This window comes from Pan paniscus, chromosome 7, assembly GCF_029289425.2.
Source record: "Pan paniscus chromosome 7, NHGRI_mPanPan1-v2.0_pri, whole genome shotgun sequence".
NCBI lineage: Eukaryota > Metazoa > Chordata > Mammalia > Primates > Hominidae > Pan > Pan paniscus.
Genome location: NC_073256.2, coordinates 78,739,146 through 78,760,828, shown reverse-complemented (window position 1 = coordinate 78,760,828; position 21,683 = coordinate 78,739,146). Strand labels below are relative to the sequence as shown.

General features: G+C 38.3%; 1 protein-coding gene across 3 annotated transcripts in view; it reads left to right on the top strand.

Annotated features, from left to right (window-relative positions):
- The window catches only part of GGH (gamma-glutamyl hydrolase), a 28,143-nt gene extending 8,677 nt beyond the window's left edge, over positions 1-19,466 (top strand). For 2 of the 3 annotated variants that reach the window (XM_003831382.7, XM_063606782.1), the window contains exons 3-9: positions 4,320-4,370; positions 7,265-7,349; positions 8,234-8,372; positions 10,342-10,448; positions 10,531-10,621; positions 16,911-17,048; positions 19,091-19,466. In XM_003831382.7, the coding sequence (XP_003831430.3) occupies positions 4,320-4,370; positions 7,265-7,349; positions 8,234-8,372; positions 10,342-10,448; positions 10,531-10,621; positions 16,911-17,048; positions 19,091-19,212 (733 nt within the window). In that variant the 3' untranslated portion in view covers positions 19,213-19,466. Of the gene's footprint in view, positions 1-4,319; positions 4,371-7,264; positions 7,350-8,233; positions 8,373-10,341; positions 10,449-10,530; positions 10,622-10,788; positions 11,018-16,910; positions 17,049-19,090 lie in introns of those variants that run through there. The other variant, XM_057303024.2, reaches the window with a different exon arrangement.
- The last annotated feature ends 2,217 nt before the right edge of the window (positions 19,467-21,683 follow it).

Here is a 21,683-nt window from a genome sequence, read left to right as displayed (position 1 = left end):
TTCATTTGGAAGGAGCTAACAACCAGAATCTTATAAGTATTTATAATATCTTGTCAGCTAAAATTAATGTATTTTAGAATCTTTGAGCACCCTCATCTAATCCATTTTGAGTGATTTCACACATAAAACGCTATTTATTCGGTACAGCCTGTTTTTGCAAACAATTCCTCATCAAAAATTATAACGAAAGTACTGTTCAAATATAATACTACTAATAAAATGCAAATATTACAATTTAGAGAATTGTACCACAAAATGGCTTTAGGTTTAGATTTATAAGAATTATCTTCTTGTATGATCTTTTACATTTGAATTAACTGTTTCTACACCAAGATTGCCATTTGCTTTTGATATTAGTCTTTAATATTTTAGTAGCCTATCTAATTTTTCAAACGAAATTTTATTTGAAGCCCATATAACGCCAGAGTTTTAGAGCTGAGGAAGAGGCTCCAGAGAGTCTTCAGAACAGTGTTTCAAAGTTTTCATCAGGGAAACTTTTTAATGCAAGCTGTTCTTCTGGGATGTTAGTGCTGACCGTGTGGATGGGAGATAGGAGAGACAAAAGGCAGAGCAGCCATAAAAAAAGAATGAAATCATATCCTTTGCTGCAATGTGGATGCAGCTGGAGGCCCAAGTGAATTAATGCAGAAACAGAAAACCAAATACCACATATTCTCACTTATAAGTGGGAGCTAAACATTTGAGTACACATGGACCCAAAGATGGCAGCAATAGATGCTGGCGGCTACTAGAGGAGGAGGGCGATAAGGGCTGAAAAACTACCTATTGGATACTGTGCTCACTACCTGGGTGACAGGATCATTTGTACCCCAAACCTCAGCATCACACAATATACCCATGTAACAAATCTGCACATGTACCCTCTGAATCTAAAATAAAATTATACAAAATAAATGAAGTAAAATCATAACTGAAAGAGGAGACATTACAACTAATGCTACAGAAATAAAAAGGTTCATAAAAGACTACTTACAAGAAACTATATGCCAACAACATGTGTAACCTAGAAGAAATGAATAAATTGTTAGAAACACACAGTCTACCAAGACTGAATCATAAAGAAATAGGTAACAAACCTGTCACTGGTGGAGAGATTGAAATGGTAATCAATAGCCTCTCAACACAGAAAAGCCCAAGACCAGCTGGCTTCACTGGTGAATTCTACCAAATATCTAAAGCAGAATTGATACCAGTCCTTCTCAAACTCATCCAAAAAATTGAAGACAGTACAATTCCAAGAATGAACCCCAGTGTAAACTAGGTCTTGGGCAATTATGATGTGTCAGTGTATTTTTATCAGCTGTTACAGTGTACCACCCAAGATGTTAATGGAGGAAGCTATACATGTTTTGGGGCAGGGGTTATAAGGGAAATACTTAACCTTCTCTTAATTTTGCTGTGAACCTGAAATTACTCTAAAAAATAAAGTCTTTAAAAAAATAAAACAAAATGCCTAAAGGCAGGTAGACCAGTTTAGAGGTAGTTGCAGTAGGGTAGGTGTGAAGTGTTGAGGGCTTGGCTTACACTGGTGGTGTGGGAATGATAGGTAAGTGTTGTTTAAAAAAATCACCAGTGCATGATGACTAATAAAAGGGCACAGGGAGGAAGAAATATATAAGGATGATGGAAGTTTTGAAATCATGGGAGTTTTGAAAGTGGATGACTTTGCAGAATATTGGTATTTATGAGAGATGCTGAGAACACGACTGTCAGCATACAGGTTTATTTCCAAATTGGGTTCTCAGAGTTCATTTAAGGTGTATTGGAATCATGTGATCCTGTAGAAACAGTGTAATACATATGGGCTGAGTTCACAGACTAGCCTGCGAAGGATTACCTGATGCAAAATAAGACTGGATCATGATGATGTTAGGTTCATTTCTGAATTTTGGATGCTGGGAGTCAACTTCTGTGGTTTAGAAGTGAAAAGGAAGAGATGGGAGACCTGGGAAGCATTCTGAAATAGATCCAGAAATTTGTCTTTGGTTTCCTTCTGCCTTCTTTCTGCCCCTTCTGTCTCAGGCGCTTGGTGCTTCAGGTTGTCATAAATGCCCAATGTGGGACTAGTGGAAAACAGAATGTCCTGCTTCCTCAGAGGTAGCATACAGGAGCCCATGGACTGCTGCTTTTGGTTTAAAAACGTGTTTTGTTCACACAGCGTTTTAAAACACGAATCAGGCTGGGCGCGGTGGCTCACGTCTATTATCCCAGCACTTTGGGAGGCCGAGGTGGGAAGATCGCTTAAGTTCATGAGTTTGAGACCAGCTTGGGCAACATGGAAAAACCCCTATCTATAAAAATTTTTTTAAAAATCAGCCGGGAGTGGTGGCGTGCACCTATGGGCCCAGCTACTCAGGAGGCTGAGGTGGGAGGATCACTTGAGCCCAGGAGGTGGAGGTTACAGTGAGCTGAGATGGCGCTACTGCACTCCAGCCTGGGTGACAGAGCCAGACCTTTCTCAAAAAAACCCCAAAGACCACAAATCAGACTTTATAAGAGTCTGAATTTTTGGTTCTTTTGAAGACAGTTATCTAGATTGAGTTTTAAATGGGGCAAACACTCCCCATTGGCAACAATGCCTTACCATCCTTTTCATGCTGCTAAAGCTGTGTGTCATTTGCCATCATCACCAGGCTTAAGCCATTTCGTTACAGTTAAGGAGAGAGTAAACTGTTTCTCATACCTTGTTGAAAGGGACTTTTGTTTCAAAAAATGTCTGACAACATGCAACTAACAGCTGTATTCTCTGCCAGGGCCCCTAGGCACCAGAGTTGTGACATGGCACACTCCTTCCCCTGTGACAATTAGGTCTCTTAATAGTGATACATGGGGACCAAAACTATACTCATGGACAGTGTGGGAGCCATTTATTTAGAATTAATGAAATGGCTGAAACTAGCTTGCACTGCTAGCTGGCAGGAATCCTTGGAGTGCAGCTGTGTGATCTAAATCCATTTTGGTCCCTGATGGCGGTGGTTGCCCATTTTGGTTTAAATATCCATGGGGAGAATTCTGGGTCCTAACTGGTTGGTTCCTTTTTGTTGCCACAATCTGGGGAGATTAGTCTGGCAGAATACTGGGTACATGTATATTGATATTTCACCTCCCTATCACTTCCCAAGGCAGGGCTACCTGTCAGTATTTTCTCCACTTAAGACCATGGTAAGCACCATTCTGGTATCACCCATTGCTTTGTGGCTCTCTGCCAGGAAGAGATTACTATGAACTTGTGAAAGACCTGGACTTGCAAAGCTTGTTTGGACTTAGAGTAGATCCCAGAGTTGTTTGCTGGCAAAACACAACCTGTGTTCTGGATATCACAGGTGTCTAGTTAATAATGGGTGTGAGGGACTTTACCTCCCCCTAAAACTTCTTTGAGGGCAGAAATGGACTAGTTGACATCTAATCATAAGTCTACTTCTTTTAGGGCAGGTTGAGAGGACAGGTACCATTTATTCTCTCACAGAAACAGAAGGCTGCTAAATGTGGGAGAGTTCTTGCAAGGATTTCACTAACTTGGTGCTCTCTTCCCTTATTGTTGCATTTTATTGAACTTTCGGGAGAGCAGATATCTGTGACTTAGTAAATGTTGTCACCATATGTCACAGATTAATCCCATCTTTTTTTTCTGGAGAAAGGGAATAAAGTCACCAATAACATGGCGATTGTTAGGAGGCCCTTAAGGGGTGTTTGATCAAGGGTCTTTCAGAGTAATTACCTGGGCAGTTAGGCTGTTCTACAGTCATCTCTCTGTAGTCCTCAGTTCAGACTAGATGTGAACCGTCCTGACTTTGAAATGCAGAGTAGTCCCTGGACTGTTGCAACTAGTTTGTTGGGGTGGGATCAGGCAGCGACTTGGCATTTATTTATGTATTTTTTAATCTGCCAGAGCTGCCTGTAGTTAAATAGGCATGATAAATAAAGTTATTTAAAGGAGTCTTTACATAAAACTACTGAATATTCTTAAATTTCTTTTTGTAGTTCTTGGTTAGTAGAGAAATTACTGGTGGCCAAATCTCACGGTCTTTACTGTTTTTGCATACTAACACATACTTCACAATATTAAATTACATTAGATCACGGAAAAACATATTTACTTGTCTGATTAGCAAAACAAGGATAGAATGATGTGGCTTTCAAGTGGTTTGCAAAAATGCCTCTAGAAAAGTAGAGAGGTAATATTGTCTAGTAATTAAAAATTTGTTTTTATTTGGCTTTTAAAAAGTAAATGTGGAGACTTCATTTAGAGGTTTACTTCTAAGTTTCACGAATGTAACAATAACTTTTATTGTTTTCAGGCTGGATCTTACAGAGAAAGACTATGAAATACTTTTCAAATCTATTAATGGGTAAGTTGGCAGCATTGGTTTCATACAGTATATGAGTGGTCTACATATGTCTGCTTTTGTAAAAGAAATCATATAAATATTATACATGTTTCTATGTAACTGTCTTAGAGTGGTATAGTATTAGTGTTCTGAGTTATAGGATTTATTTTCTTGGGAGATGCAAAAGTCCTTCAAAAGAGGAAGAGGCAGGTTAGGAAATGTATAATTGTTACATAGTAGACACACATAATTTTTTTAAATGTGTGACTTAATCTTTGTTCTTTTAATGCTTGTCTTAAATGTTTTGAAGCTACCTTGAATGGCGTGGCATACTGCTTGCATATGGGGTTTATAAGTCCAAAGTCTGAGGATGTTGATTTTTTTTTTTCAGGTAAATTGGAAAAAAATGTTCACCATTACTCTTAATTTTAGGAAAGAAGGCTAATTACAGCAATCAAAAACATTTAATTACCATGTTGGCAGAGATCAGAAAATTTGCTTATACTCTATGGGGCCTGTGAGGAAACAAGTGTGCTCATACTTTATTAGAGGGAATGTAAATCAGGTAGTCTTTTTTGGGGTAATATTGCAATACCTATTGAAATTAGAAACACGTATACCCTTTGACCTGGGAACTTGAGGAGGAATTTTATTTTATAAATATATTCCCACCTTGCATGAAGACTTAGACTCAAATCTATGCATTGTATTAGTAGTATTGTCTGACAGTCACCCAGTAGTCCATCAGGTGAGAATTGGTTAAATAAAACAGACTATGTACATTTAATAGAATACTATGCAGGAATTAAAAAATGCGGCTATCTGTAGATGCTGACTTGGATCACCATTGTCCTATGAACAGTGTGATAGTGTTATGTGAAAAAGGCAAGGCACGTGATGGTGTGTATAGCATACACCCCGTTTCCTTTTTGTTAAAGGTAGGGGTGAAGAGATATGCATATTTCTACCAAATCAACACAGCAGATTTTAATGGCAGTCGTTTCTGATTGGGAATAGGGTGGAAGTATTTTACTGTAAAATGTTTTTTAAAAAGAGCTTTATTATTTTTACTTCTAAAACCATGTTAATTTATTCTTTTAAAAAGCTATGTTTAGAAAATTATTTGCCTTCAGTTCAGTTTGGTTCAGTAAATATTTACCATAAAATCAGTTCAATTTAGTAAAACATTTACAATGCCCAGTATGTGCTGTGTGCAAGGTACTTTGGCATGGACAAAGATCATTAAGTCTAGGCTAGAATATAATAGTAGAACCTCAAAAATAGACCTTTTGAAACACTTCATTTTCTTCCCATCCTCTCCCCAGTTGCATTCCTGTTTGGAGAGGAATCTGAATCAAGTAGCAGTGTAGACAGGAATACATACTTTGGGGAGCTAGCCTGTCCAGATGCTCAGTATGTCTTCATGCAAACCAGCAAAAGGAGTCCATTTTCTGTCTTCCTCACTCGTTTTCTGCATTGCCACTAATTGTTGCTCCTGTAGGCCCCTTTTCTCTCTCATGTAGTCACTGAAAGCTGCACTCCAAAGTGGGTTAAATTAGGGGCCTTATTTATATCTCTGAGTGTCACCAGAAAATGAGCCGTATTCTAATGTGACTTCAAAAGCACCTTTTTTGAGTCACTGTTATGCAGTGGACCCCATAGTATTTTGCAGGGGAATGCAGAGATGAAAAGACAGAGCCGTGCTTTAAGGAGTTTGTCATATAGGAGGGACAGTCAGGTTTTGCTGCATGAAAGGAGTTTGGGGTTAGACATACCGTATTTGGTCATAGGCAGCTTTTTAAATACTAAGTTAATGTCTGTAAGCTGAAGACCTGGGATGCAAAACATAAAAGTTAAAAAAAAAATACTGAGTTAATGGAAAGAGAGAATGCTAATGAGTCTTCACTAAGCCACTTTTAATTGTTGGATTTTCTGCTTGGATTTGTGGTAGATATTCTCCCACATAGATGCTTATATGTTTTCTACCAGACTGTGATCTTCCTAACAGCAAAAGCCACTCATGTTTGTCTCTCCAGGCAAGTCGAGTCTAGCTCATGGAAGAAATAGAATATATTTCTTGAATAACAACAATCACACAAGTGATATTTCACATATCTCAAGCTCGTATTTAAATATTTTCAAAATTTTAATATGATTAATACCATTTTTCTTACCTCTTTTGAATATCCTTGGTTCTTTCAAGACCTTGCTATAAATTTTAAATTTAAAGTTTAATTTTAAAAGTTGGTATAAAAACATGGTAAAATATTTTTCTATATTTCACCTTTATAAGTGTGTAAAATAATATCAAATATTTTTGACTGACTTCTTTTCCTAGACTTTTTCTAGAATCGTAATTATGTTTCTTGAAAAAAATGTTCTAATGCTGTGTGTATTTCTGAAGAGACTCGGGGTGATAAGAATTAAATTCTTGTAGAAATTTAATTCTAGCTTAAATATATTTTTATGACCAGCTTGTTCTTTATAGTTAAATTATTTGTGAGCTAAAACCTACCCATAATTATGGACCTGCAATTGATTTGGCATCACAGATCACCTTCATTTAAACCTGGCTATACCTGGAATTTTGTCTGTCTTTGATGTCTAGCTCTGTGTACTCTTGCCCCTCCCCTACTTATTTACTTTTAATTTTCCCACACTCTATTTCATTAAATAAATTTTTTGAAGAAGTTTTTGGAAAATATGCACTAAAGTGTTGTTAACTGCTGTAGTTTCTGAATGGGATTGTAAATATTTTATATTTTCTTTTTTCTTTACTTTTCTAATTTTCTTCAAGGATCTTATTGCATATGTAATAAGAAAAATTGTTTTAAAATAAAAAGATTGTTTTCTGTGTGTGTATGGGTCGGGGGTGGCAAAATACACCCTATTTGATTTATGTAACGTTGTTTCAGAATCCTTTTCCCTGGAGGAAGTGTTGACCTCAGACGCTCAGATTATGCTAAAGTGGCCAAAATATTTTATAACTTGTCCATACAGGTAAATATCAGTTATTGCTTATTATTCCAGACAGGTTTCTGTAAGTTTTTGTGCAAGTGGTTCATTTTTTAAGCAGATGGTAATGCTCCCTTCAAAATTACCCTTAGCCTCATCATACCTTTAATTTTGAGGTGCCTGTTCTTGGCTGCTCCCGCCTATTTTCCATGTGCTTCATCTAATCCTGGGCTTCCAGAGACCCTTCAGAGCCCTGCTGACTGCCCCTCTCTTGATGCTTGTTAATGTGAACCGTGTCCTCATGTAGTGTAGACATTCTGATGTCTCTCTCTGTCCTATTTTTTTTTTATGGGCATTGTTTCTATGTTATTAATTCTCACCTCTTCTTGAAATCTGTTCTTCTTCCCAACTCATTCAATCCTATTGGAACTTTCTTCACAGTTACCATAGACTCCATGTCAAGCAGAGCTTCTGAGCCTCTGACTTCTCCTTTGTAATGTTCACAGTGGGACTGCCTTTGTACCATAGCTCAAACCTTCGCTGTTTCTCTCCTCAACTATTAACAGTGATTTTTAAATTAATCTTGCTGGCCCTAGAATCTTACCAATCCCCCTTAAACATTTCCCTAAATAACTGTTTTTAGCCTTTGAAATACTTGTTTCAAACTTTTAATAGCTAAGGTCAGTAATCTATAGGCTTTTATAGTCTTTGGGTCAAGATATACAGTGTGTCCACAGCTCATGTTTTCCAGCCTGTGTGGGAGCTTGGTCTGAAGAGAGATTAAGTGATAGCCTACTTATGGATCCTGGAGAATTCTTCAGAAATCCATGTGTAACTCAGGTGCCTATTTGGTTATGACAAAATATATGGCTAATTTTTATTTTGAAAAGTTTGAATAAACTTAGTTTTCTCTTTTTCCACTTGCAAAGAGTTTTGATGATGGAGACTATTTTCCTGTGTGGGGCACATGCCTTGGATTTGAAGAGCTTTCACTGCTGATTAGTGGAGAGTGCTTATTAACTGCCACAGATACTGTTGACGTGGCAATGCCGCTGAACTTCACTGGAGGTAAGAGTACTCTTTTCAACCCTTTGAAAAATATTTGCTGGGCAGGATTAGTAAGTAGCAAATATGAAAGTAAAAGTGCTTATTTTTATTTTCTTTTTAGCCTTTTCCCTGAAGGAAAAAATGCTTATAACATTAGCATTTAAATTATTTACACAGGTTGAAGATGTGAATGACCATCCTTGTACTCATTTATGAGGATGACTTAAGGAATTGTGAATTTTAATAACTCATTGCTTCTAGTGATATCAGGACTGTGCGTGATGAAGAACTCTGAAATGGGATCTGGTTTTGACTCCTAGCTTTCTCACTTTTACCTTGAGGAACCATTTTACCTCTCTGAGGTTCAATGTCTGCATTTGCAAAAAGGTCTAATAACGCTTAGGGGTTTTTTTTGTGAAAATTAAATAAGATTTTTTTTTTCTTTTTAAGACAGAGTCTCTCTCTGTCACTCAGTCTGGAGCGCAGTGACGCAATCTCGGCTCACTGCAACCTCTACCTCCAGGGTTCAAGGGATTCTCCTGCCTCAGCCCCCTGAGTAGCTGGGACTACAGGCACCCTACCACACCTGGCTGAATTTTGTATTTTTAGTAGGGACAAGGTTTCACCATATTGGCCAGGCTGGTCTCAAACTCCTGACCTCAGGTGATCCACCCACCTTGGCCTTCCAAAGTGCTGGGATTAGATGATCTACCAGGAAGCACTATATTTACTCAGCAACCAGGAACTCCAGTGAGTTTTGGTGTCTAGAGTTTTTACTGGAACGTTATTATGAAATAATTGATTGAGTCTTTGCCTGTGTGATTGAACTCAATCTCCAGCCCCTCTTTCATACTTGGAGATTGATTGGGCTGGCTCGAAGTTTCAACTTTCTAATCATGAAGTTAGTTTTTCTGATGATTAGTCTTCATCCTGAAATAATTGAGGGACCCACCTTGAATTACCACATTAGCATAACAAAAATACTTATATCATTCCAGGAATTCCAAGGGTTTTAGAAGCTTCCTGTCAGGAACCCAGGACAAAGACCAGATAGATTCTTAATGATATCACTCTGTATAAATAGATAATGATTATTGTAGGTTACTTGATCTCCGAATGCTTAGAAGTGAAGCCACCAGCTATTTCTGTTCTCATAGGGATTTTGCAAGGAAGGTAGCAGTCATACTTAAAACTTGTAGAATGCTTTATGCTTTTGAAAGCTCTTTCTTCCATTGTCTCACTTAATAATTGCAAAAACCTGGTGGGAAGTACATGTATTAGGTCAGAGTACTTTGGTTGTGTGTTGCCAGAACTCAGTTTATACAGAAAAGGAATGTTTCAAGGTGCTGTGGTTTTCATGGAAGTCTCTAGCAAGAATAAGGGGCCTGGTTTGAAACAGCTGGCACTATCGCCTTGAAAACGTCAGTTTCTTTTTTTCAAAATCTGTTTGTTGGTGTTTGAGTCTGTGCAGAACCTTCAGGGTTGACCACTAAGATATATTGCTTTTTGATCTGTTTACTGAGTCAAAATTTCTTGGCTTGGTTCATGTTCTTTTCTACATTGTTTGTATTTTTATTTGTTTGTCCCAGATACCTCTGAAAATATGTTATATTTGAAAGTTTTGGATACTTTCCTGGGCAAATACATACACCCATGGAAAGTTTTAACTGTTTTTCAGAATAGTCTGTGGAAATCTAGTTAAGATTCCCTGCCTGTTCTTTAGCTTGCCAATACTCATATCAGAAGAATTTTACTTATTCATGTTAAAATTCTAGAAGAAGATTACTTATAGCTGGAACATATTTGAGTTTATGTTAAACACATTTTGTGACTTGATTGGAATACGTCTATGGAAATGATGTGTTTTGCATATCATTTGGTCATCTTGATTATGTCTTCATAATGGCTTCTCTTTGGGTGCAGTAAGTGACTTCAGTGGATTTTATTTTTTTGTGTTTAAATTATTTCTCTTGTACTTAAATTATTTCAGGTCAATTGCACAGCAGAATGTTCCAGAATTTTCCTACTGAGTTGTTGCTGTCATTAGCAGTAGAACCTCTGACTGCCAATTTCCATAAGTGGAGCCTCTCCGTGAAGGTATCACACTAATTACACAATGAAATTAATATGTTTAGAATAACTGCAGAAGTAATCATTTTGTTTTATTTTCGTATTCTAGAATTTTACAACGAATGAAAAGTTAAAGAAGTTTTTCAATGTCTTAACTACAAATACAGATGGCAAGATTGAGTTTATTTCAACAATGGAAGGTATATCACTATAACATGTATACTTTATTTCACTTATTTTATATTTTTAAATTTCGATTTTATATGTCTCATCAATAAAATCATATTACTTTGGGGCTTGAAGAGGGGTGTTAGGGCATTTTGGGAGACAGGAGACATGTTTTGTCCATGTTTCAAATTAATTGCAGTTTTCCTGGGTATTTTCCTGAATGGGGTGGTGAAGAAGAAAAGTAAAAGAATAAAGGGGGCAAGGATGAAGAAAGAAATGAAGAAAATGACTTCTGTTTCTAGCAATATTGCAGATTAAATACCTTGACAGACTTTCCTCCAGCCAACAACAAAATAAATTGGGTGATAGAGAAAAACATAGTAAATACGTTGATGAATTGGCAAAGAAATAAAGATACTCAGGTCCAAAATTTTAAGAGTTGAGTGGAATATTTAAACCAGTGTTATTATGGAATCAGGAGAACTTGAGACAAAGTCAGGACTCTCTATACGAATAGTATCTCATGGAGCGGGACCTGGATGTGAATGTAAGGGTGAACTCAAAATACACCTAAAATCCCCCCTACAGAATGGCAAGGAGAATTGCCCATCCTGAGCTTTGGGGCTAAGGGAGTGGGGTGGGGGACAGTGAATAAAGCCTTGAGTGTTTATAATGATGGGCTGTTCTCCTGGTGTGGCCAGCATTATACTAATTGGGAAGTTGGACAAATCTTAAGTAAGTAATTTTGTTCAAGGTTGCCTTAGACTGGTAATGCTCTCATGTGTGAGGCTGAAGCAAATGTAAATAGTTTTTTTGAGAGGACCAGACATTCATCCCAGGCTTCAAGGAATTTCAATATATGAAGTTTGAAGGAAAATGAGTGCTTCACAGCCAAAATACTACTAATGCACAAGCAAGCACTGTGAATGAGAACTTGCAGACATAACAGATGTGGAAGCAGACCTGCACAAATGTTAGATATTAGTATTATGAGATAAAGTATAATATATTTTAAGTTTTAAAGAAAGAAGAATGCTTGAAAATATAGGCATGAAACAATCAGATTTGAAAATAACCAAATTCAGCTATTAGAAATTATAATTGAGGCCAGGTGTGGTGGCTCATGCCTGTAATCCCAGCACTTTAGGAGGCCGGGGCGGATCACCTGAGGTCAGAAGTTCAAGACCAGCCTGGCCAACATGGTGAAACCCCGTCTCTACTGAAAATACAAAAAAAGAAAAAGAAAAAAAGCTGGGCATGGTGGCATGTGCCTGTAGTCCCAGCTACTTGGAGTTGCAGTGAGTCGAGATTGTGCCACTGCACTCCAGCCTGGACGACAAGAGTAAGACTCTGTTTCAAAAAAAAAAAGAAGAAATTATAATTGAAATAAAACCCTCAGTAGACATGTTAATCAGAAGGTTAGACACAGTTGAGGAGAAATTAATGAACTAGAATAGAAGATAGATGTGAAGGGAACATTCAGAATCCAACATAGCCAGATATGTAAATGTAAATGCCAAATGTGTCAGAAGAAAGGTTGGAATCTGGAGGGTAAAGTGATTTCTAACTTACCTAACCAGAACTCTAGAAGGAATGGGAAAAAGTAGGACAGAGACAGACTCTTTTTTCCATATTTAAAAAAAAAATTTTCAGGTGGATAAAAGACCTAAGGAGAAAGGCACACTACAATAAGGTTTTAGAAAAAATAAAGGAGAATGTCTTTATGATCTTGTTTGAGGGAAGGAGTTTTGAAGACAAAATATAAACAAACCATAAAGGAAAAGATTGATGAATTCAATCTAATGAAGAAGTTGTGTTCGTAAAAAAAAAATTACACAGAGAAGAAAAAAGGGAGGTATTTGTAATGCATATAACTGACAAAGGATATGTGTCTAGCTTATATAAAGTAAAGCTGTGATTTAAGAAGAAAAGATAGCTTATTAAAAATGGATATGAGGTCTGGGCATGGTGGCTCATGCCTGTAATCCCAGCACTTTCAGAGACCAAGGCAGGCAGATTGCTTGAGGTCAGGAGTTTGAGACCAGCCTGGCCAACATGGCGAAACCCCGTCTCTACTAAAAATATAAAAATTAGCCAGGCATGGTGGCGCACGCCTGTAATCCCAGCTACTTGGGAGGCTGAGGCAGGAGAATTGCTTGAACCTAGTGGGTGGAGGTTTCAGTGAGCTGAGATTGCACACTGCACTCCAGCTTGGGTGACAGAGCGAGACTCTGCCTCAAAAAAAAAAAAAAAAAAAAAAAAAAAAAAGGATATGAGATTTGAATGGATACCATCCAAAAAAACTTGATTGTCCTGTCCACTTATGGCTTGGTGAGATAAGTTGCTCAGTGTAATTTCTGATCAGGGAATGCAAATGGAAACCAAAGTAAGAAACCATTTATACCCATCAGATTGGTGAAATTAAGAAGCCTGCTGATAACTAGTGTTACCCAGGATGTCGCACAGCAGGTGCTGTCATGCACTTACGATTGGAAAACATTTTGGCATTTCTTAGTAAAATCAAACATTTTCCAGTTTTGTTACCTGGCAGTTTTATTCATTGGTTAAAAAATATCTTAATGAAATAATTTCATGTAGATAGAAATGTACGTGACATTATGTTCATACCAGCAAAAAAATGGAAAACAACTCAAAAGTCCAGTAGTGCAAAGGATAAGTAATACTATACAGCTATTAAAATCAGTGAACACACCTGCATGTACCACTGAATGAATCATGAAGACAATTTTGAGTTAAAGAAGCAAGTCACAAGGGAATACATGCTGTATGTTTTCATTTATATGATGATTAAAATTTGGCAAAAAAACAATGTTCAGTGGTAAATCTAAGGAAAGGTTGGGGTGATGAATAATTATGAGAGTCCTTCTCACTGGGCTGAAGGGGTGGGAGGGACAGTGGAAGGGCTTTGGAAGTATTAATCATGTTTCGTCCTCCCAATCCGATGTACCTCGCTACATCAGCATTAACCACCTGCCACCTGGATTGCTGCAGCAGCAGCCTCTTAAGGCTTCCACAAACCCATCTTCCAGCCACCCACTCGTGGTCTGCTGAAGTGCCAGTCTGATAGTATTGCCTGAACAAAACTCCTCAGTGGCTCCTCTGCATTGGAGGATGAAGTCTAGATTTATGAGCTTATTTCCTCATGCCCTCTCCCTGCCTTCACCTCTAGCTTGTACCCTGCACGACCTGTTTGCTACACACAGTCCTTCCACAGAGCCATGCTTCTTGCCTCCGCACTGCTTCTCATGTGCTTTCCTCTTCTCTGAAAAGCTCCCCCTTTCCCCTATTCCTTTCTCCTGATGAACTCTTAGCCATCTCGAAAAACCCAGGCCACTTGTCATCCCTAGAGGCCTTTTCTACCATTATTCCTCTTCTCCACAACCTTGGTGCTTTGTGCTATGTGGGAACGTTTCTTAATGCATGTATTTGCTCTTGTTCTGTCATCCCTCTAGATGAAAAGCTTGTTGAGATCAGGAACTGTATCTTACTCTCCTTTGTGTTTCTAGGGCTCATAGATGTTGAATGAATGCCTAATTATTTAAATGATAGAATATTGGATTGGAAGTTAGGAAATCAAGTTCCATGTTGGTTCTGCTTTTGACTATGCCATACCTGGCTCATTTGAAAATTTTCTCCCACCTCCAAAATAGGAACTCTTGAGATGCTTTATTATTTGCATATTTTCTTTCCACTCTTGATACTTCTGTCTAAATCAGTGAGGCAGGGCATGATTCCTAGTTTTCAGGAAACTGCACTGGTCTTTTAGTAATGCAGTTTACTAAAGAAGAGTAAATCTCACTCGTTACTGAATGTCAGTGACTTCAAAAAGTTTGTGGGAAAAATGGAATTAAAATATAAAAATAAAAACTGTAAACTTTATTTCTCAAAATAAGCTCTATCAAGTTTAAGACACTTTTGCCCATGATGATACCAACCTTTTAGTTCATCCCTAAAGAACTGAGGGTCCTGTGAATTGAACCACGTCAAATGCGGTCTTTTACATTATTAACAGAAATGAGTGCCCTTTAAAGATTTTTTTAAGATTAGGAAACAAGAATAAGTCAGAAGGAGCCAAATCAGGACCATAAGGTCCTAATGGCTTCCCATCAAAATGCTCACTAAATAGCCCTCGGATGAAAGGAATGAGCAGGAACGTTGTCATGCTGGAGAAGGACTCTGGTGAAGCTTTCTTGGGCGATTTTCTGCTAAAGCTTTGGCTGACTTTCTGAAAACACATAAAAAGCAAACGTTACTGTTCTTTGGTTCTCCAGAAAATCAACAAGCAAAATGCCTTGGAGCATCCAAAAAAACATTATGACCTGTGCCCTTGACCAGTTCACTTTGGCTTTGACTGGACCACTTCCATCTCTTGGTAGCCATTGCTTTGATTGTGTTTTCAGGTTCATACTGGTAAAACCGTGTTTTATCTGCAGTGGCAGTTCTTCAAAGTAATGCTCTAGGATCTTGATCCCACCTGTTAAAAATGTCCATTGAAAGCTCTTCTCTTGTCTGCAGCTGATCTGTGTGCAATGGTTTTGGCACCGATCGAGTGGAAAGTTTGCTCAACTTTAATTTTTCAGTCAGGATTGTGTAAGCTGACCCAACTGAGATGTCTGTGGTATTGGCTGTTGGTTCTGCTGTTTATTTGCGATCTTCTTCAATTAAGACACGAACAAGATACGTATTTTCCTGGCAAATTGATGTGAATAGTCTGCCCTGAGGGCTTCAACATTGTTTCATTCCTTCTTAAAACAAGTTATCCAAGTTACAAGTTATTGTAAACTGCTGATTTCTTTGGAACGTTATCCCCATAAATTTTTCGTAAAGCATCAGCGGTTTTACCATTCTTCCATCCAAGCTTCACCATAAATTTGCTATTTTTTCTGCCTTCAATTTTAGCAAAATTCATATTGCTGTTACAGGGGTTCTTTTAAAATTGATGTCTTATCCTTCTTAGTGCCTCATACTGGATCCTGTTCATACAAGTTACTACAAGTTTATTTTGGTGCAAAAAAATGGTGAAATCCTTGCATAATTTTTTTCATAATACACATTTTCCATGAGCTTTTTGAAGACTTCTTCTTATATATATGTATATTTTCCAACGCATGAAGCATTATTGAGGACAAAAATAGTCTTAAATCATAAAAAGGATTTATATCCAATATACTGGAAGGTCTGCCTTTCAATTAACTCTATGTAACAGTTAATTTCCTAGTCCCCCAGCCTGTGGGTCTCTTGCTGGTAGCTTCACAGGTAGTCCCAGAATAGAGGGGAAAAACGGCAGTGTCACACGGAAGTGAGGGAGGCAGGGAGCTGAGTGCCTGGAGCTGCATGAGGCAGGTGTTTCCTCTCGTGAATACCCACAAAACTGGGATAAAATGTTTCCCTTCTGTGGCCTGCTCTCTAGTCAGAAAGCTGACTGGGATGAGAACAGACAGTGCTCTTACCCCTAGATATCTCTTCTTTCATTAATTCACTTCATTTCTCCAAGTACTTTCTGATGGTGGTCATGGTTACAATTCCAAAGCAGCAAATAATAGAGGGGAGATTTGTTTTTTTCAAATCAAAATGAGGAAAGGCACATCTGAAGAAGAGACAAATATGTACATTTTTCTGAAGGTAACTATTACACATATTCACTTTTTTTTGAATTGTGGAATTGTTCATGAGTATGTAAACATAGAGAGAGTAATATGAACCCTGGGTGTCTATCTATCAGCTTTGACAATTGTCAACAGCTCTGTTTCCCTTCTTGTTTTATGTCTGCTTTTAAACTTCTAAAAAATATTTTAAAAATTTATACCACAAAGTCATCAGTCATTCCATAGACTGAGAGAGAGACACAGTTTAGGCAGTTTAGGCAGGGTGTAAAAGGATACCAGAAGTGCTGCCATACTTCATTCTCATATGAATAAGTCATTATGGGAGGACAGGAAAGCATGCTACAAGACGGGAGAAAGAGACCCACTGCGGAAGAAACTTGTATCACCAATAAAATGTGCATCTGACTTTTGGACAGGGATAGATCCCTCAGCTCAGCTTCTACTTTGCTATGAGTATCTCGAAAAGCAAATCGTCCTACAGATTGTAAAAAGTTGCTAATCAGTGAAATACGTTACTGGGAATTTTCACATTGATTATGAATGGAAATTATTTTGTGTCTGAGAGAATATGTACAATTTTACCTTGTCTGATAATGTGAATTATAAAATGTTTTACATAAGAAATAAACCAATTTCATTATAAGTAACATTTTAAACCATTCTTAGTACTTACTAATTTGTGTTCTTCTTACAGGATATAAGTATCCAGTATATGGTGTCCAGTGGCATCCAGAGAAAGCACCTTATGAGTGGAAGAATTTGGATGGCATTTCCCATGCACCTAATGCTGTGAAAACCGCATTTTATTTAGCAGAGTTTTTTGTTAATGAAGGTAATATGAGGGTACATAATTTTGTTATTCTGGGGTAGTTTTGAAGAAAATTGCCCTTATCTAAACTTTTGCCTACCCTTTTGCTCTATAAATGTTTTGTAAGTTCTATAGGTTTAACTTTAAAGAATAACACAAATGTTAAATAATGTGAAAGCCCTAAAATCGAGATGTAAGGTATTCTAATAAAACCAGGACAGTTACTTCAATTATCATACATGCTTCAGTGGGCAGAATTCTTGAACAACAGTGTAAAGAATGTTGAGAGTTTTTTTTTTGGTTTCTTTTTCTTTGTTGTTTTGTTTTTTGACAGGATCTTGCTCTGTCGCCCAGGCTGAAATGCAGTGATGTGATCAGAGCTTATTGCAGCCTCAAACTCCTGGGCTCAGGGGATCCTCCTGCCTCAGCATCCTGAGTAGCTGGGACTACAGGTGCAGACTACCACACCAAGCTCTTTCTTCTTGGATACTTTTAATTTAGATTCTTCCCCATTACTCTCCATTTCTTAGAATAATGCTTTAATTCTAACAGTGTCTGAGAATTAGGTGTTACTTTTCCAAGACAGTGATACAAATTGAATATATACCCACCAGTTTGTGATTTTAAGGCTACCTCTCTGTAGGCATTGGCATACTGGAGAAAGCAAATAAACTCTGCCTGCTTTTTGGTGATGAAAACACAGACATATTCATGCTGTGTTATGTTTGTGGGAAAAATCGAGAATTTGGTTATAGATGCCTATTTCTTAGTTGAGCATTATAGGTACAGTAAGTCCTACGATTTAAGCAGAACTGTGTGTAGCAGGTCCTTGAACAACATTGTTTACTTTGAAGTCGTTTCATTATAACATTGATAGAAAAAAATTGGTTTTGTTATACATCGTTGTGCTTAAAAGTAGTACAAGAACCTATCGATGACGTTAAGTGAAGACTAGCTGTGTAAGACAGAGGTACAAAAACAACTTGTAAAGGGTAGAGATCACTTTGGTGAGGTATAGCCATTTAAAGACTTCAGTGAACTTTGCTTTCATTCCATCTCCAAGCTTTCCCTAAGTTTTTATCAACTCTCCTGCCATTGCTGGGAAGTCAAGTACTTCCTACTGAGTTCACTCTGCTTTAGAATCATGCAGAGCTGAGTGGATGGTTTTATGACAAAAACTCCAAATTAAAAAAAAAAGTATCCCATATACAGTATTGGTCCAAAGGAACATTTTCATGAGTGCATGGAGTGAATGAGGGCAGCAGTGGCAGTGCCGCATTTGCTGCAGTAGTAGTCACGTGGCATTTGGTCTATGTGGTCTTTTATCTTCCAATATTCTTCTTTCTGAAAATGCCGTAAGAGCCTGTATTTACTTTGACTTTGGGAGCTTTAGGAGCTCTTACCTCCTCACATTCCAGCTTTCATCATGCCACACTTCTCACTGTGCTTCCTGGTTTTTCATAATGCTGCCTTACCAGTGAAAATGTCTCACTTCTCTGTCCGCCTCAGCTTCACCAGTTTCTCCATCTTTTTTACTCTTGTAGCATCCAGTGATGATACACCATACACCATAAAAACATTTTTATCATATGATTCTGTGTGGTTACAAGGCTGAGCTTTTTGAGTGTTAGGACCTGTTCTGTTTATATTTCCATCCCCAGGCTGTGTATCAAGTCTTGTGTACACATAGCCACTTGGTAAGTATTTGAATGAGTTGCGGAGTGAGCATAGCATGGGATATGCTGCAGGGGGAATGCAGCACAGCTGCTGTGTCCATGGGCGACTGTGCCATAAATCGGGCACTGCTTTATTTGGGGAAATTTTGTCAAGCATTTGCCTCCCTCCCTTCCTCGCTTCCTTCTTCTTCTTTTTATTTTTGGAAAGTAAGTTTGTTAGAAAAGTAAAGAAAAAAAAAGATGGCTGTTCTATAGGCAGAGCAGTCGCATTTCTCTTCTTGTTGATATTTTCCCACTTAATAATGCTGATTGCAGGAAGAAATATTATAAAATAGTCTCTTGAAGATTTTGTCATCTGATCTTTTTAAAAATTAACTTTTTTTCTTGCAGCTCGGAAAAACAACCATCATTTTAAATCTGAATCTGAAGAGGAGAAAGCATTGATTTATCAGTTCAGTCCAATTTATACTGGAAATATTTCTTCATTTCAGCAATGTTACATATTTGATTGAAAGTCTTCAATTTGTTAACAGAGCAAATTTGAATAATTCCATGATTAAACTGTTAGAATAACTTGCTACTCATGGCAAGATTAGGAAGTCACAGATTCTTTTCTATAATGTGCCTGGTTCTGATTCTTCATTCTGTATGTGACTATTTATATAACATTAGATAATTAAATAGTGAGACATAAATAGAGTGTTTTTCATGGAAAAGCCTTCTTATATCTGAAGATTGAAAAAAAATAAATTTACTGAAATACAAATATTTTTTCTAATTGATTTGCTTGGGAAATAAATACCATCCCCTACCTGCCCACTCCATCCTCCTTGCTGAAAAAGAAAATAGTCTTTTAAAATCCTACCACTTGTTCATCTTGTTCATTGTGATGTCTCCGTCCTTTGGGTCTGAGGAGTATTTGTGTGTGTGTGTGTGTGTAGGTATGTGTGTATAGATGTGTGTGTGTGTGTGTGTGTAGGTATGTGTGTATAGATGTGTGTGTGTGTGTGTGTGTAGGTATGTGTGTATAGATATGTGTGTGTATGTGTGTATCTACTTTTCTGCCCTGTGTTAACTTCACATTTAAAGCGTACACATCCTGAAAACAGAGTCTGTGTCTTGAACTTTTTATCTTTCACAATGTCCATAATGTCTAGCCCAGCAGGCCCTCAGTAAGTAATTGTCACTAATTATAAGTTTTTTTCCCATGGAAAATAATTTAAAAGCTGTCATATATTTATTTTGGTACACTTTAATGCATTTTTCTTTCTTTTTTTTTTTAAGATGGAGCATCTCTCTTGTTGCCCAGGCTGGAGTGCAATGCTGCAATCTCAGCTCACTGCAACCTCTGCTTCCTGGGTTCAAGCGATTCTCCTGCCTCAGCCCCCTGAGTAGCTGGGATTACAAGCATGTGCCATCACACCCAGCTAAATTTTGTATTTTTAGTAGAGATGGGGTTTCGCCATGTGGCCAGGCTGGTCTCAAACTCCTGACCTCAGGTGATATACCAGCCTCGGCCTCCCAAAGTGCTGGGATTACAGGCGTGAGCTACTGTGCCCAGCCAACATTAATGTATTTTTCAATCCGTGCTACTCTCCTCCACCCCTCACCATCCCATATAACCCTCAGAAGTATGAAATTTAGGAACTCCTTGAGGACAACCAAGCTGCTGGAAGGAAGAGAGAGAGGGTTTGCTGAGCTGTGTCTGGTAAATGGTGTTTATGCATCTGTTCTCTGTGGGCTTCCAGAGCTTCTGCAAGAGAAGGGGAAACAGGAAACTGATTGGGAATGATGTTGGAGGGCATCGTGGATGATTTTACCTGCAACAAGAGAAGAACAATCACCTGCAGACACTGAGCTAAGCCATAATCTTTGGGGAGTGAGGACAAATAGCACATAGAAATTGGAAGATATTAATACATTTAATTAACCAAGAAAGAACCTTACTAGAAATGTGGCAGATTTAGTTTCTGTCCATGAACATGAAGATTCTTTGTTGAGTCTTACTGTTGAATGTGTCTGGCTAAGTTTTTGTCTCCCACCACTAGAAAAAGGTAGTGACACTATTATTGCTCACGGTGCCAGGGTTCTTCCCAGCCCATTTGTGTTGAAACCATATAGAACTGCTTGTCTTTGCAGTTCCCAAGAACAACTTCATCCCGACTCTCTGGATACTCATGATGCTGCATCCTCCATCCTTTTGCCCTGAAGACTGGCTTCCAAAGATTCTTACTGTGCTTCATAGAAGACGACCACAAATGCAAGAAAATGTGTTTTCTGCTCATGTTCAGCTTATTGTTTTTCCCCTCATGTATTTATTTTTTTTTTTTTTGAAGACTTTGTTTGCTAGATCACTTTATTCCAAGAATGGAATCTCTTTCAAAGCTGACCACACCCTTGCCTCTGCCCACCACCACCAGCAGGAAAGATAGGCCAGCTTGAAGGCAAATGAGAGCAGTGCTGTTCAGAAGCCTGGCGTCCCTATACCAGCAGAGGCAGGAGAGGTCGTTGATTAGAGGTGCCTGTTGAAGTTGCTGGGCAGCAGTCCGGAAAGCCGTTAGAGATGGATAGCCACTCCTGGAGGACGGCCTGACGTGGGGAGCCTGGGGAGGAGGGGAGATCACAGCCCTCTGTCAGCAGGAGAGGGCAGAGGCTCAAAGTGTGACTGAGGGAGCAGGTGTGGATTAGAAAGAATAAGAAGAAAGAACAGAAACAGGAAGGACTGGGTGGGTATGGAAGAGATGGCTAATGTGTACCCTTCCCCAGCCAAAGCTGACTTGAGTTTCCAAGGGTTTTTGGAGAGCGATTGCCAAAGCTCTTACCTCCAGCATTTCCAATTCTCTTCCTGTGCAGAATATCCCAAATGGAGTAGAAACGCTGGGCTTCAGAGGCAGACCCTGCACTCATTTCTGCTGAGCCAGATGTTTCTGAGGGCCCACAGCTTCATGTATCTTGAGGGATGGCACAAGATATTTTATAAGGA